Source organism: Catharus ustulatus, chromosome 1, assembly GCF_009819885.2.
Source record: "Catharus ustulatus isolate bCatUst1 chromosome 1, bCatUst1.pri.v2, whole genome shotgun sequence".
Lineage (NCBI taxonomy): Eukaryota > Metazoa > Chordata > Aves > Passeriformes > Turdidae > Catharus > Catharus ustulatus.
Genome location: NC_046221.1, coordinates 65767122 through 65782524, shown reverse-complemented (window position 1 = coordinate 65782524; position 15403 = coordinate 65767122). Strand labels below are relative to the sequence as shown.

The 15403-nt window shown below is 40.6% G+C and overlaps 1 protein-coding gene across 4 annotated transcripts in view; it reads right to left on the bottom strand.

The window, feature by feature from the left end:
- KIF13A (kinesin family member 13A) overlaps positions 1–15403 on the bottom strand; it is a 113585-nt gene that overhangs the window by 53424 nt on the left and 44758 nt on the right. For all 4 annotated transcript variants that reach the window (XM_033054127.1, XM_033054101.1, XM_033054111.1 and 1 more), the window contains 3 exons: positions 9332–9392; positions 1287–1379; positions 627–807 (listed from right to left, as the gene is read on the bottom strand). In XM_033054127.1, the coding sequence (XP_032910018.1) occupies positions 627–807; positions 1287–1379; positions 9332–9392 (335 nt within the window). The remainder of the gene's footprint in view (positions 1–626; positions 808–1286; positions 1380–9331; positions 9393–15403) is intronic.

The window sequence follows — 15403 nt, the reverse complement described above, 5'->3', positions numbered from 1 at the left end:
TGAAATCTATCTTGTTCACTTTAATACAACACCTTCAGTAATTATGTTCAAGAATTGAAATACAAATCACATATATCAATGTTCAGCTGAAAAAGTCCTGCCAAACTATGTCCTGTATACACATCTCCAAGTTGGAGTGCCTAACTACTATTTTTGTGTAGACAAAACAGAATAAAGAATTCCTAAGTATATTCTAAGGTGTCACCTTTCCACATTCAAAAAAGTTCAACATCTAAACCATAAGAACCAAACTGTAAATAAGCTTCAAATTTCTTCTAGTGGATGAAAATTCCTAAACAATATTGCCTGAAACACCTGGCAAAAATACCCCAGAATTTACTTGTATGTAGTCTTGCTTTCTGGTGGTAAAGTATTTCATACAGTATTTGTTTGCATCAGTAGGATGGTATCCTAACGCTCAAATTAATCACACCAGTTACTATTTCATATACAAGCTTCACATGAATATTCTCTTCTTTCTGGTGTTTGACATCTAATCCTCTCTAAAGAAGTGATATAAACATACGTTCTGAAAAACCTTCTCAGGGACTTTGAAAACCAAGTCCTGTTTCTAGAGTTTTAGACAAAAATACAGAAGACTATGGGGGGAAAGTGAAGCTACTCACCCTTTTGGGTCAAGCAGATCTCTGACTTTCTCATTGTAGATTTCCATATAGGACACTTCAACTTTAAAAGTGTGAGATTCATTTTCTTCTACAGAGATTCTCTGAAATAAAGCACAACAGAGCCGTGGGATCAGACCCAGCTGCTCTGCATTGCCCATCATGGAAAAGGATTTTCCTGAACCTAAAAGAAAAAAAGGAGAATAAAATGCTTTAGAATAGAATTTCTTAATTACTCATTTTAAGAAACACATTTTAGTTCTCTTTTTATTGCTCCAGGAGCATGTGTTAGAACACCAGTACATGCTATGCCAGACAGATAGCTTATTCTTTGGGCAAGGTAGAGGTAAATAAAGAAACAAATTATCCTGAAGGTTTCTTTCAGTAGAGACATTACTTGGCACCTCTTGAAACACAGGTAAACACCAGAAACTGACTGAGTCTCCAAGTAGGAGCTACTCCTTTCAGTCTTGGAAAGAGGCTCCAACAGGTAGCAACCAGGATAATACTGACAGATGCTTTTAAGAATTCACTTGTCACTGCTTGTACTAGATGTATATGAAATATCATGATATTTCAAAATACAATTTTTAAATGTTATCTACCTCAATACTCATATTTTGTTGTTCCCACTTCCCACGTGCACAACTTTAGGGCACTCACCTGTCTGTCCATAGGCAAAAATACAAGCGTTATATCCCTGAAAGGCCTTTTCCAGAATTCCTTCTCCAAGGCACTTGAACACCACTTCCTGACCTAGAAAATAATTGTGTTTGTTTATTTTAAATCATATAACATACTGAAATTGACCAAAAACAAAATAAAAAAAGGTTTGCATATAATTTTTTACAATTAAGAGCACTGATGGAAACATATTATTTATGTACAACTGAGTGATCAAAATTGTTGCTATCTGAGTTTAAACACATTGCTGATTATCTCGTAAAGTGAGCAGTTCTACAAAAGGTGTCAGAAGTTGAATGCTTAGCAAATAACTACAGGTCTCTACTTTTTTATTATTTCAGTGTAGTTTCTGCAATTAGTATGCATTATTTAATCACAGACTATACCCAAAAGAGTTCTGTAACAAAATTTCAATGAAACCCATTGGTGAACTGGGACATTATGGGCACACGGGAATCCAAGTAGTTCTTCTCTTGGGAACAGGTCTCAAGTTTCACCATAAGCCATTATGATTTACCCTGTGGCAAGGTGATGTTGGAACCAAGATAAGTGCATTGCAATGACATTCAGGAAGAAAATATGTATCGGGAGGCTGTGAGATCTCAATAGAGCAGTTTGAGGCCATACTCTGCCAAATCCATAATTTTAAACATCAGCTGTAGAATTTGATAGTCTGAAAATTGTCTCCCTGAACCAGGGAGATTTGAGATGCACTTCAATCCTTCAGGAGTAGAAGATGAAAATAATTATAGTGCTTGATTTTGTTTGTTTTTAACAGGAAAGCCTAGAATTTGTGCACCACAAAGAGGGTTAATGTGTTGTGTGTGTTTTGAATTCTGATCAGACAATTACACCAGCTGTGTGAACACCCAAAACAAGGAGAGTTGAGCTAAGAATAGTATTTGTTCACTTTCAGGCTTATGGTTTTAAACTTAGCTTCACTGCCCGGTGACTTTCTGATCACTTTATGTGATGTGATCTTAGTATGGGAGTTTCAGCAATTGTCAATTGGGAAAAATTATTTCTCACTGTGGATGAAGTAGTGACTTCTGCACTCTTAAAATGGCATATACAAGCACAAATCTCACTACACAATTATTTCTGAGAACATCTACATTCCGTAGCCCAGAGAATTCCTGCAGAACCACCTCTGTCTGGAATGACTGCAGAATGTTTTAGGGGCATGTAAATAGGACAAGAAAGTACATTATTTTCATTTTCCTTTAATTATTACCTGATTTCTTTTCTCCCATAAAGAAAAAAATTAGTGCAGCAATGCACTATGAAATGTCTCTGTGTATCTTTCTATCTGAATTCCTAAAATTCTGAAGAGTCACTGGACTTGAATTAACATAGTTCAGAAATGCTGAATATAGGAACTAAAATCAGAGGAAAATCCATTGTATTCTAGAGTAACTCCATTTCCTTCACCATGCATATTCAGTCACTTCTCCTTCAACCAGGGGTCATTTGGCCATTTTATAATATATTATGTTGAGAGAGAACCTGGAAACAGAATGTTCACCTACTGATGAATGAAATATATTAGCAGAAGATTTTAATAAGAATGCAGAATAAACAAAAATTTGCTTTCTATCCAGCTCCTGAGGGATCCACTTATTATCATGTTGAGTAAGAACAAAATCAAGCAAAGACTGATACTGAGTATAAATATTAAAAGAAAAATAAACTATATATACATGACACAGTGATTGTGAGTGTAAGACAAAACCATTTATCAGAAGAGGGAAAAACTTATCACTACTTCTGACAAGCAATAAACCAGTAACCTCCTCCATGTTTCCTAAGGGGGGGAAAAAATCAAAAGTGTTTTAAAACTGCGCATGGTCATAATTACCATAGGATGACCTACAGATTCCTTTACTGCTAAACATCAGAGTTGGAATAATCTTTAAATCTCACCATCAAAGTTGGATTTATTTTTCAGGAGATACTTAATTTTCAAACTGTCGTCACAAACAGAAAAATCAATGTGACACTGATACATAACTCTAAAATGATATTTTTATTACATATTTGAAGAGCTCAGCAATACCAGCATAGTCAAATAGGTCATTAAAGAACGTTGTTTATAGTAACTAGCCAAATGATCATGGGATAAAATAAGATTTGGTTTAAAGTGCACCCAAAGAAAAGAGTAAAATGCTGAACTTCAATTATGGATATTTCATTAACTTGCAAATGCAGGGCATAGAGGGTAGCAGTATATCATCTTTGGTATTTTGCTATTTTTCATTAAGAAACTTCACTGCTTCCCCCATGAATTTTATTAGTGAGTCTGCACAAAATCTGTATCATACAGAATTATGTCCATATGCATTTACAGTCTAAAGAAATAACACAGATCCAGTGTCAACACTGTTGCATTTCTGTTTTGCTAAATAAATCTATAATGCCTGCAATTCATATTTTTTCTTATTTACATTTCCACAGATGCCTAGCATTTAAAGAAGTAAGCAGGGGTTTTAACTTAGGACTTAATTTTCAGTAAACGGGAGAAATTAAAAAAAAAAAAAAAAAAGTTGTTTAACAGGATGATTTCCCCTACACTAACCCTTACTGTCTTTAAGATGGGAATTCCCAATCTTCCAGCTGGCTAAGACAATTCAACATCTTACAGAGGCAACTAAAGGCCAGAGACATACATCCCCTCTCCCATCTTCTGCTCAGAACAGGGACAAGTTTGTGACATCAAGGCTACCAGGGAGCCCAGGGTAAGCAAATGAGCTTCCAGTTCTCACAGGTTGGGATCTCCCCTCTGCCCATCCTTTTGAGGAAAGAGAAGCAAAGTCTAGTGAATTTTTCTTGCAGACCAGGAACAGCTTCAACGTTAAATCAAAACTACAAATAGAGAGGACACTTGTGTCTGCTCAAAATCCACAAGTCACTATCTCTTGTGTGGAAGTGTGGAGTTCCTTAAGCCAATTGCCTGGTTTGCTTCTTCTAAAATAGGAAAGTGTTGCAGTCAGCACACATATTTCCTATAAAATTACTGTTTGACTCAAAGTCAGGTGTACAGCCTTTCAGGAGCCTGTAGAAACACAGCTGAGATTTCAAGCCAAACATGATGTAGGTTAGGGAGTTTATGAAAAAAACCACAGGCAAGTCAATACAGCATGGGGTCCTAGGAATGGACCTGCCTAAGTGCTGGAGTAGTTATTTATGCCATCTCTTGAAATCTTCCCAAACTGTAGGGTTTCTTTTCTTCCTTTTAAAAATACATTTCATTGCAGACTTCAATAGACTCTTACTGTTGTCCAGGCTCATAAAAAGAATCATTTGTTCTCATCTCTGAGAATTACTCAATATCCTCCTCTTTACCAAAATGCCAAGTAGTTATTTGTCTGTGAGCTTTTCAATGCAAGCAGGTGTGTCCTTTATCCCCTTGACCCATTCAAGTCAAGAACAAATAGTAATATGTTATTTTACTCTCAAAACACCTCTACTGCAGCCTATAGACAAAGCTCATCCCTCTTCCAGATCAAGGCAAATCATTCTGTCCTACAAGCACATTTCCCTCCTCCTCAAAAACTATTTCTTTGACTTCTTTTTCACCCCTTCCCCAATGAGAGATCCATATTTTCACCAAACACCTAACTATGCCTTTCATAAAAAAATTATCAGAAAAAAGGTGCAGGAGCTAGCATGTGATGATCAGCACAAACCACTCCTTGCTTGGAATGACACAGACACAAACCGTTCAGAAATGCACACCATCAATATTCAGTGTAAAAACCAAACAAACAAAAACAAAAAGCCCCCCACACTGGAAGAGTATATTCTTTATACTCTTTGGTGACAAGAAGGTGACAAGGCACTGGCACAGGTGGCCCAGAGAAGCTATGGAGGCCCCATCCCTGGAAGTGTTCCAGGACAGGTTGGATGGGGCTCTCTCTAACACAAGATATCCAGCTGTTAAAGAGCCCTCTTACCTTTGGGGGGACAGAGATCAGAGTACCAGTTCCACAAGGCTTGTAAAGAGTTTACAGCAATTTCACGAATACAAGTCGCACCATTTTGACCAAAATTTTGCTCCCACACCAGCTTATACTCAGGAGCGGTCAATACGTGAATAATTTTCTGACATTTTCAACCCCGGGAGTGCAAACCGAGTCAGTGCAAACTGCGAAGTCGAGCACCTGCCAGTAAAGCCCTGCATTTATGCGGTTGTTACAAATTGGTTACTCTGTAGCGCGGCGGGTGGCGCTGCTCCATGCAGGCAGCACAGGGGGTGGGGAAGGTGGGGCAGTTCTCTCTTGCTGGCCCCGTGGCCCGGGGGGAAGGTGGGGGGCTCCGTGCTGCTGGTCCCACGGCTCGGGGGGCTCCCATCCCCGCGTGCCGCCGCCGCAGGAGCGGGGTGGTTCCATCCCCGCCTCCCACCGCCGCGGGTGCCGGTGGGCTCTGTGCGCTGAGCTGGGCCACTCAGCCCCGTTGGCAGCCCCGAGCCCACACGACCGAGCCGAGCCAGTAAACCCCGCCCTACCGCGATTCTGTTACTATTTGGCAACTTTGTTGCACGCGGGTCCTCCCTGCGAACGACAGAGAGGCTTATACTCAGGTGTGGTTTATTTATGGACAAAGAACAAAATATTTGCCAACACCCAGAGATGCGGCTTATACTCAGTGCGGCTTGTATTCGTGAAATTACTGTACTTCTTTTCTGTACTCCAGACTCCCTGCCGTCTTTATGAGAGTCCTGCAAGGACAGCTGCAAAGATGTTCTCTGCAAGTTTTTCATCACATGAAGGTTACCTTCACTATTTCTGTCGGTGCTATTACTGGATCATTTTGAATTTAAGAATGCAGTTTCCATTTCAACGGGAATCAAAATTGCTAAAAACACAATTCTGCTGCCAACAGCAACAATACCCATGTTTTCAAGTCCTGGAAAGATAAGGTAGGTACTTCCCGAACATGAGTACAGATAGAAAATTAGTACAAAGAAAATAAGCCTTATGTTCAGCCAAAGAAGCTGAAGATCCCTTATAAAAGAAAGTTGGTTAATACCATTTCAGGGTCAGTCCGACACCCCTAGAGTCTGAGAATTGTTTTCAATTATCCATGCAATTACAGTAATTTCACAACTATAAGGTGCACCTTTAAAGCCTAAAATCTTGGTCCGAACCCGGAAGTGCACCTTATAATCCGGTGCACCTTATATATGGACAATGTTCGGAAATTTGCCAACCCGGAAGTGTGAACAGCAAGCTGAGCCGTGCGGGGTCACGTGGAGGAGGCTGGGGGGATGCCGCGCAGCTTGCCAAGGCCGGAGCGGGGTCGTGCAGCTCAGAGGGGCTCATGCGAATCCGTTTCTTATTGGTTACAGTAATTTCACGATTATAAGCTGCACTGACTATAAGCCGCATCTCCAGGTGTTGGCAACTTTTCGTTCTTTGTCCATACATAAGCCGCACCTGATTATAAGCCGCACGTTACAATACAGAGTGTGATAAAAGGTATCTATTCTATCACCATCTGTTGAGGGTGGGGGCAGTGATCCTTATCTCCACGGGAGATATTATCTGCTAATGGGCCATCCATTGAAACCAGGTCGGGCATTGTTCTTTATCTTTTCACAACCCATCCTTCCCCCAGCGAGTCATTTTCTGCTAATGGCCATTGAGTCCCACTGTGGGACTGATAAAATTACTGCATCCCATTGGAAGTTGCTCCAGCCAGGGGCAAGAGCCCAACATTTCTTACCAAAATAAAAACAGAGGTTTTGGGTCACTAAGGGAGCCCCTTTCTCCACTGGACTCCAGAGGAAAATCAGATTTCTCCACATCACCACTGGACCTCCAGAGGGAAACTGCACCTTCTGTAGGAGCACTGCTTCAACTGAATCACATCTGTCACTGCAGGAGGATGCAGCCACCATTTAATGGGACTGCTACCAACACCCTGCCTGACAAGGTGTCAGGTTGTACTCTGACTTTGTCAGGGTTTGGAGTTTGTTTCTTTGTAGTGCTGTATTTCTATTTTAATTTCCCTAGCAAAGAACTGTTATTCCTAATTCCCATATTTTTCCCTGAAAGCCCCTTGATTTCAAAACTATAATAATTTGGAGGGAGGGGATTTACATTCTCCATTTCAAAGAGAAGCTCCTGCCTTTCTCAGCAGACACCTGTCCTCCAAACTAAAACAGCAACTTTTCGTTCTTTGTCCATATATAAGCCGCACCTGATTATAAGTCGCACTTTGGGTTCGGACCAAAATTTTAGTCAAAATGGTGCGGCTTATAATCGTGAAATTACTGTATCAAATTCATTATGTTCTGGAACATAAGGGCTGGCAGTCACAAGATAGCTTTAAGACCATACAACAAACACCACAACAAAATCAGTGAAGCCATTGTTTTTTGTATTCAAGTCTTTGGGCTCACATTCTTAGCATATTTCTGAAAAGAAAAAATAAAAAAAAACCCACCAAAGCCTCCCACACAGCCTTCCACCAAGAAAAATACTCCAACAACACAACCACCCACCCACCCCCCAACAAAACAAGGAAAAAACCCAAAGCCAAAAACCAGTTTTGATTTTCTTTTTCCCAGGCAGGAATATTAACTGGAATAGGTAAAAACCACCTCACAACTTTCTAGCCAGTAAGCAAATGGAAGAGATGCGAGGCACCATTTTCTAGAAACCAGTCCAACAAGAGGTTAATCTATATACAGATAATAAAACTTCATTTCTTAGATAAGACAAATCCACTTACACCTTCTGAAGCACACTAGACAGATCTAGCTTTGACTCAAATGAAAAATAAATAGATCTAGAACCCCACTGACTTCACCTGGAGATGGATAAAACTCAGAGAGAAACAAGTTTAACTGGTTAGGAGTGTTTCTAGGGTCTATCCCATCTCTGCTGTGGGTTAGTGCCGTAGTGTAACCAACAGGTGTAGCTCCCACGTGCACATGGCCAAGATATGGGTGCACACCATCATCTCCTTCCTTTTAAAGGAAACAGGGATGTGCAGATACATAAGAAGGTGCCGTGGGCTCCAATGGCTCTCCCAGCCTGAGCTACAAATACTGTGCAGTGCATCTCATCTGTTCAAGCTGCATCAGCTCTTGAAAGCTGAACCAGTTAAAAACTTCTTCCTGAAGAAGCCTCTTTTTGCTCAGGCAATTAAGAAATACAGCAGAATCTATTATCAAGTGCAGTCCTTAGGATCTGAGATATCACACCAGAGCCTACAGTAGTCAGAGATATATTTTTAACACACATATATGGCAGCTCATTTACGACATCACTGATCTTAAACTTTGAGGTAATTAACCCTATCATCTTTCAAGATTTTTTATGGGCCACAAAATTTCATAGTATGAATATCTAAACTGAATGCTTGGGGCTTTGCCCTTTCCATGGACCACAGCCTTGAAATCCCAGTGTTCAGAGCTCTCTCTACCGAATCAAGTCCTCTTATAAAATATGAATATACTAATAGATAAATCCAGTTATGAGAAAACTACTAGGATTAAAATCTTGTATGGATTATCCAGCTTTTGGAAAGAAGGAGTCACAATGCTGATCACTCAAAAGACATTAGGGATCTGAACAGTCAGACTATGAATCACTTGAAAGACCTGAGATAACTACACTGTCTGAGGAGAACATGCTTCATATTTCCCTCTCATGCACAGAGATGCAGAGCATGAAAACACACACATTCATTACTACCATCAGTCAGAAGTTATTGCTGATGCAGAAGTGAAATTGTAAGTGACAGAAACAATGCTTAGATGTAAAAGTATCCCTCCTGAATGGTGTCCCAAGCACCTTAAAACTTGCATTCCTTCTCAGCTGAGGGGTTAGCACCCAGATGATTCAATCCCTGTAAAAATGATAATTCTGCCTCTGTGAAGAAGTCACTTCACCATCACAGTGCAAAATGCAAAAAAAAAAATATACTAATCCCAAAACAACTTCACAAAACAAGGGCCCTAACTCCCATATATTCTCAAAATATTTCCACTGTCCAAAGTATAGAAAATAGTTTACCTGCATATTTTGTGGTGTTTGATTCATCCATGGACCAGAAGCAGTGATCAAAGGCAAACACCTGTAGAAGTATATAAAAGACAAATTAGGAATCCTGGCTACAAGACTTTTGTTTTAAAGCAGTACATATCCATGACAGTGTAATTGCAGTTGGACTCTACTATTTCTGCAGATCCTAAATCAGAACTGTAAAAAGGCATAATAGACAGGAATTCTTTTGTGCAATTATGAGAATTACAAAGCTCTTTTCTGTATGTATGATACACTATACAGATTCGACCTTATTCTATCCCCTAATACAGATTTTAAAACAGACAATACTTAATAATTAACTCCACTCTTCTCCAGGCATCAACAGTGACAAATATTTCTGTTAACAGCAACAAAATGGCAGCACAAGGACTCAATATACAGAATTTGGTGAGATAACTATTTAGCAGATATCAGCACAATACACACAAAAGTTTTGCCATGGGATGCACTTCTGATACTCAGTGAAGAGCATTATTACTGACAAGCCTTAAGGAGCAAAATAAATAGTATTATATTATCCATCTAAATGAAGAGTGCAGTACTGCATCTCAGTAGAGGAAGCTTAGAAACCACAAATAGAAGATGTAGCTCTATTAGTGAAACAAGCTATCAGAGCCTGCTCTAGTGAAAATTCATAACAATACTTCAGTCAAGAGATCCAGCAAGGTAGAAATTGAGTGAGATTCAATATTCAGCTCAGAGGGCTTGCAAACCTGGAGCAGTGTCCTGTAAAACCACTTAACACATTGGGATTTGATCCAAGTTTCTTTTCCTGCACAGTCCAGGACATCATGACAGACATTTAACAGTTTGGGGTTTTTTTCACAGCTTTAGATTGTTACAAACACACCTTAAACTGCAGAGTGTTTTCCACACTTTGCCATGATAAACTGACTGTGGATGAGTTAACAATACAGGTTTTGTTATTTGGTTTGGGTTTTTTGAGGGGGGAGTACAAGAGGGAGGGAAAAATCTCAAAGAACCTTTTAAACAAAACTTTGCTTGGATCAAGATTTTCTTTGCCTGGTCATCCAACAGGTCATCTCCTTTGTGAGACAAACCATGCATGTCAGTGTAGAGCAAGAGCCACAGGCTGTTATCTGAAACATGCAAATTCCCTAGTGACAAATCCTGAGGTAAGGAAGATGATGGATCATTTTTGTTTGGATTTTGGGGACAAAGAAAATCTTGAAGCCCCAGATATTCAGAGTTACTGTACAACATGATCTACAGATATGTCGCAATCTAACCCTTCCCAAAACATCTATTGCTGCAAATACTACGGAAGGTAACACCAGGTTAGCACAGTAACCTCACCTCCTTGCCTTTCCTCCAGCTTAATGCAAAACACATCAAATGGTCTGAGAGAAGACCTAATGTGGAGACAACACTTAGTCTGTAAGAGTGAAGAGTTCTGGAATTCCCTTCTGAAGAAAAAACAAACAAACCCATATAATAATCTAATGGGGAGGTCTGAGTCACTGCAGCACAAATAGAATCAGACATCATCATAGATCAGGATGCTCCCTGATGTGACTGAGTCAAAGATGTCGTTTGGCCACTGAACTGCAAGCAAAATGCAGCAGCTACTCCACTTTGTCTTCAGACATTCACATAAGTAGAGGGCATTTTAAATTACAGTAATTTCACGAATACAAGCCGCACCAATTTGACTAAGATTTTGCTCCTAAACCGGAAATGCGGCTAATAATCAGGAGCGGCTAATACAACCTCAGAAGTGCCTGCCAGAGTGCTGAGTTGAGCAGCTGCAAAGTCGGCATTTTGCGATTGTTACAAATCGCTACTCTGTTGCACCGCGGGTGGAGCCTGGCTCCCTGTAGGCAGCACGGGGGGCGGGGAGAGAGGCGGGAGAGCTCTCTTTCCTCCTCTGCCACAGCCCAGGGGAGAGACGCGGGGGGCCCGGCGCCGCCATTGCCGCGGCCCGGGGAGGAGAGGGGGGACCCGGGCCGCCCCTACCGCGGCCCGGGGAGTGGGGGGGAAGCCCGCGCCGCCATTGCTGCGGCTCGGGGAGGATGGGGGAAGCGCGCGCCGCCATTGCTGCGGCCCGGGGGGGAGGCGGGAAGCCCGCGCCGCCATTGCTGCGGCCCAGGGAGGATGGGGGAAGCGCGCGCTGCCATTGCTGCGGCTCGGGGAGCCGACAGGAGCCCCGCACAAGCCATTGCTGTGGCCCGGGGAGCCATTGCCGCGGCTCGGGGAGCCGACAGGGTGCTTTGTCCCCGCCCGCCGCCGCCGCGACAGGAGCGGGGAAACTCCGTCCCTGCCCGCCGCCGGCGCCACGGGCACGGGAAAGCTCCGTCCCCACCCGCCGCCGCTGCCGTAGGAGCAGGGGAAGCTCCGTCCCTGCCTGCCACCGCACGGCAGCGCCGACCGGGGGTGACCGAGCCCAGGGGCAGCGGCGGCTGGCCCCGAGCGGCAGCACCGTGCTGGGCCACCTGGCCCCGTCAGCGGCCCCTAGCGGGCCGAGCCTGCACAGCCTTAGCTCAGCCAGTAAACCCCGCCCTCCCGCGGTTCTGTTACTAATTGCACGCGGGTCCTCGCTGCGAATGACAAAGCGGTTTATATTCGGGTGTGGCTTATCTATGGACAAAAACCAAAATGTTTGCCAACACCCAGTGATGCGGCTTATACTCAGTGCGGCTTGTATTCGTGAATTTACTGTACCTTCTGAAAGTTTGATCATCAAATCTGGGCATAAAATCATGTCATCACTAAGAGCACTAACCCTTTTCCTAAACTCTGTAGTCCAAGAATGACTGTTTCTCTTCTCATATTCCATTTATATGGAAATTTTCCTCATGGGACTTGATAACAATACCTAGACTCTCTGATGATCAAATGGCAAGCAATTAAATTACAAAAAACCCCCACACCCTACTGTAAGGGCCCAACTGACCATTCTTCCCCCGCAAAACTAAGTGTTATCTACACAGACTAGTTAAAAAGGTTACCTGGCTTTATATGCTCCTGTGTAATGACTTAAATTTCAATGCAGCACTACTATAGGCCAATTCAATCTACTGTTCTACACATTTTCCCCCCTGGTTAACCTGGAGAATGATGACAGGATCATTCAATGATTTCTAATTTAAACACTGATCTTGCAAAGAGACTCTTAAAACTAAAATATGGGCTTGCAGCCAAGTGTTTCTCTTAGAAAAGCAGATTTAGTTGGGATGTTTTTAAAATGGTAAAAATAGGTCAGACTGGTTTTCAAAAGGTCAAGAATGATTATGCAATAAGAAGAGAAAAATTCTGTCTGAAGATATAACAAATGTAAATATAGCATTTTAGTTTGTTTCCATAATAAACATAAAAAAGCCAGGGCATTTGGTCTATTTATAATTTCTCTTCTGGAAAATTGCCAAATCCTTCTAACAGAAGTAATAAGATTACTTTTTAAAAGAGTGTCAGGCAAAAAAGGCAGAAACTGCTGGGACATGCACTATCTGCAAAACACACAGAGCAACTGCAGCAAAACTCCCCTCTCCATTAAAACAGGCAGGTGAACACTTAAACATTACTTTGATTAGTGATGACAAAACAGCAACCTTGAACATTCCCAGCAACCGTATTTTAAGGATTCACTCAACCAAAATAATTTTATGGACAACTGAGACCTTTGGGAAAACAGATTGCAAACACAGGAATTAACAGTGTGAAAATAAGGCACACAGGAGCAAGACACATGGTCCCAATTAGGAAATTCAACATGTACCTCAGGAAGGTATTCTACGGGAAATATATGTAGGACAGCATCCTACCAAAAGAGTAACCCTTGTAGAGAAAAGATTATAAAAAAGCTAACTATTTTGTATTTTTCTGATTTTCCTGCCCAATGCAGGAACAGTGGGACAAGTAATCTCAAGTTGAGCATGGAACCTATGCTTGGAGTCAAGACACAAAATATATGCCATGAAGAAACAACTAAGTATTCTAAATATTGTTTTATGCACTCCCTTCTTTCTCAACTCTTCACTGATTATTCTTTCTTAAAACAGAAGTGGTGGCTATTACTTTTTTTTTCCTGATAGAAGTGTGTAGAATAATTATTTTTTCTTATTAATTTTTATTCCCCAGAATCCATTTTCCTGAAAAGGATATTAACCCACCTGTAAATATGACTATCAAAGCCATGAGAAGGTCTGTTAATGTTCATGTCTCAGACTCAGTAGCCAATATTCATATTGGGCATTATCAGGCACTGAAAATGCCTTTTTAGCAAAAAATCTTTACGAACTTGTAATTAAAGTGTATCAAGTAACTATATCAAAACTATTGAAATGTATTTGAACAGAGATATCTGTGACATAAATGGAACTTTTTATACTTCAAGCATGAATTAGTTTTCAACTACATTCTGAAAGGTGTTTAATAGTATTCTTTATTCTCATCAATAGTGTTCTAGTCTTTTAAACAAGAGGGAATTAACAAACAAAACTTTAAATTTTCTTAATTTCTGCAAGACTCTGTATTGCATACTTCATCCTAGCATCTAAAAGAGAAAGCTAGATAAAAGGAAGCTGCCAGAAACCTGCCACACCAGGGTAGTAGGTTACAAACCAAGGATTTTGAATGAAGGGATGAACTGGGTATGTTCAGTACAATCATATAAAAATGAAAATTTATGAGAAAGAACTAGCTGGGAAGTGCTGGATCCTGGTACTACTATATCCAGAGTCATTGTAAGTGTTCACGTTAGCCTAAATAAAGTAAGTTATGTAGGTCATTTCTAGGTTAATAGAGAACTATACTTCGAGTGTTAGCAACTATTAGAAATTGTACAAAATATTTGTTCTCATAGCCACAACATTTAAGAAAACAAAAGATATGGGGCTTTAATTGCTTCAGTGAATACCTGCAGAAGTTTGAGAGCTGATGGTTATTTTGCTAAGGAAACAACTGGAAGTTATAGCTTCTTCAAAAGGGCAAACTGGGATGCAGGTCCATGCATCCATCACATGTCAGTAAAAAAATCTGGAGTTTTGTCTCAAATTAATCTGTCGCTTTAAAATTAAATTACAGATTTTAATTAGATTTTAAACTAGAAGGAGTCATTATGCCTGCTGCTGCAGTAATATATCACAGAATATGAAAAGACAGACAAATGGGTGCCCACATTTTAAAAAGCCAAAAAAATATTTTGCACAACTTGTTTTCATTAGGTTTTCTAATCAATGGCTTGAAGAAATAATAATTTTAAGGATTTATGCATGTAAGTATATTATGGAAACCACTTACAGGTAATGAGTACCATACCAATATTAACTGCTTTCTAGTTTAAGCCAAATTACATAATTAGTTTCAAAAGGAGTTTAATTTCACATTCATTATTCTTCTGAAGTCTAATCCTCAGCATAAGCCAGGCAGAGGTCTAGGGTTTCCAGCATTTAGCAATGCATTACCCAGATTGAACATAATCCCTAACACATTGTCCATGCAGCTATAAAATGTTCCAAATGTATGGTCAATGTTTAAGAGCCATTTCTATCTGACTAGGAGGTGGTCAATTAATCACACTTTGCTTTCACTGAGAAGCAGTCAGTCTGACAGGCTGTGTGACTTACGGGGCTACCAGGTTCCTAAAAAGGAAAGGAAGGGAGAACTAAGGAAGGGAAGTTTTCATTCACTGGGCAGGTGTTTCTACATCCATCTTACAAGTGCTGATGGAGATAAGTAATACAGGAGATACATGAGGAAATGGCAGACAGAGTCTACACCAGACAGTTTAATGTCAATGGAAGCAACTAAAGAACTGGAAAAAAAAGTTGGTCACTATGACAAACACAAGACCTATGACAGGGTTGAAGAAGTGTGGAGAGAAAATCTGAAGGGACCCTGGGACACAGCTCACAGATCTCAGAACAACCGTTTTACCTTCGTCACAAAATTATACTTCAATGCGATGTTTGCAGAAATAGCAAAATATAAAGCAAAATACCACCCCAATATCCTTACATAAATTTTTTTATCCCAGCTTTTGAGCCACCAAGCTGAATTGGGAAAACAATTTATCCATGG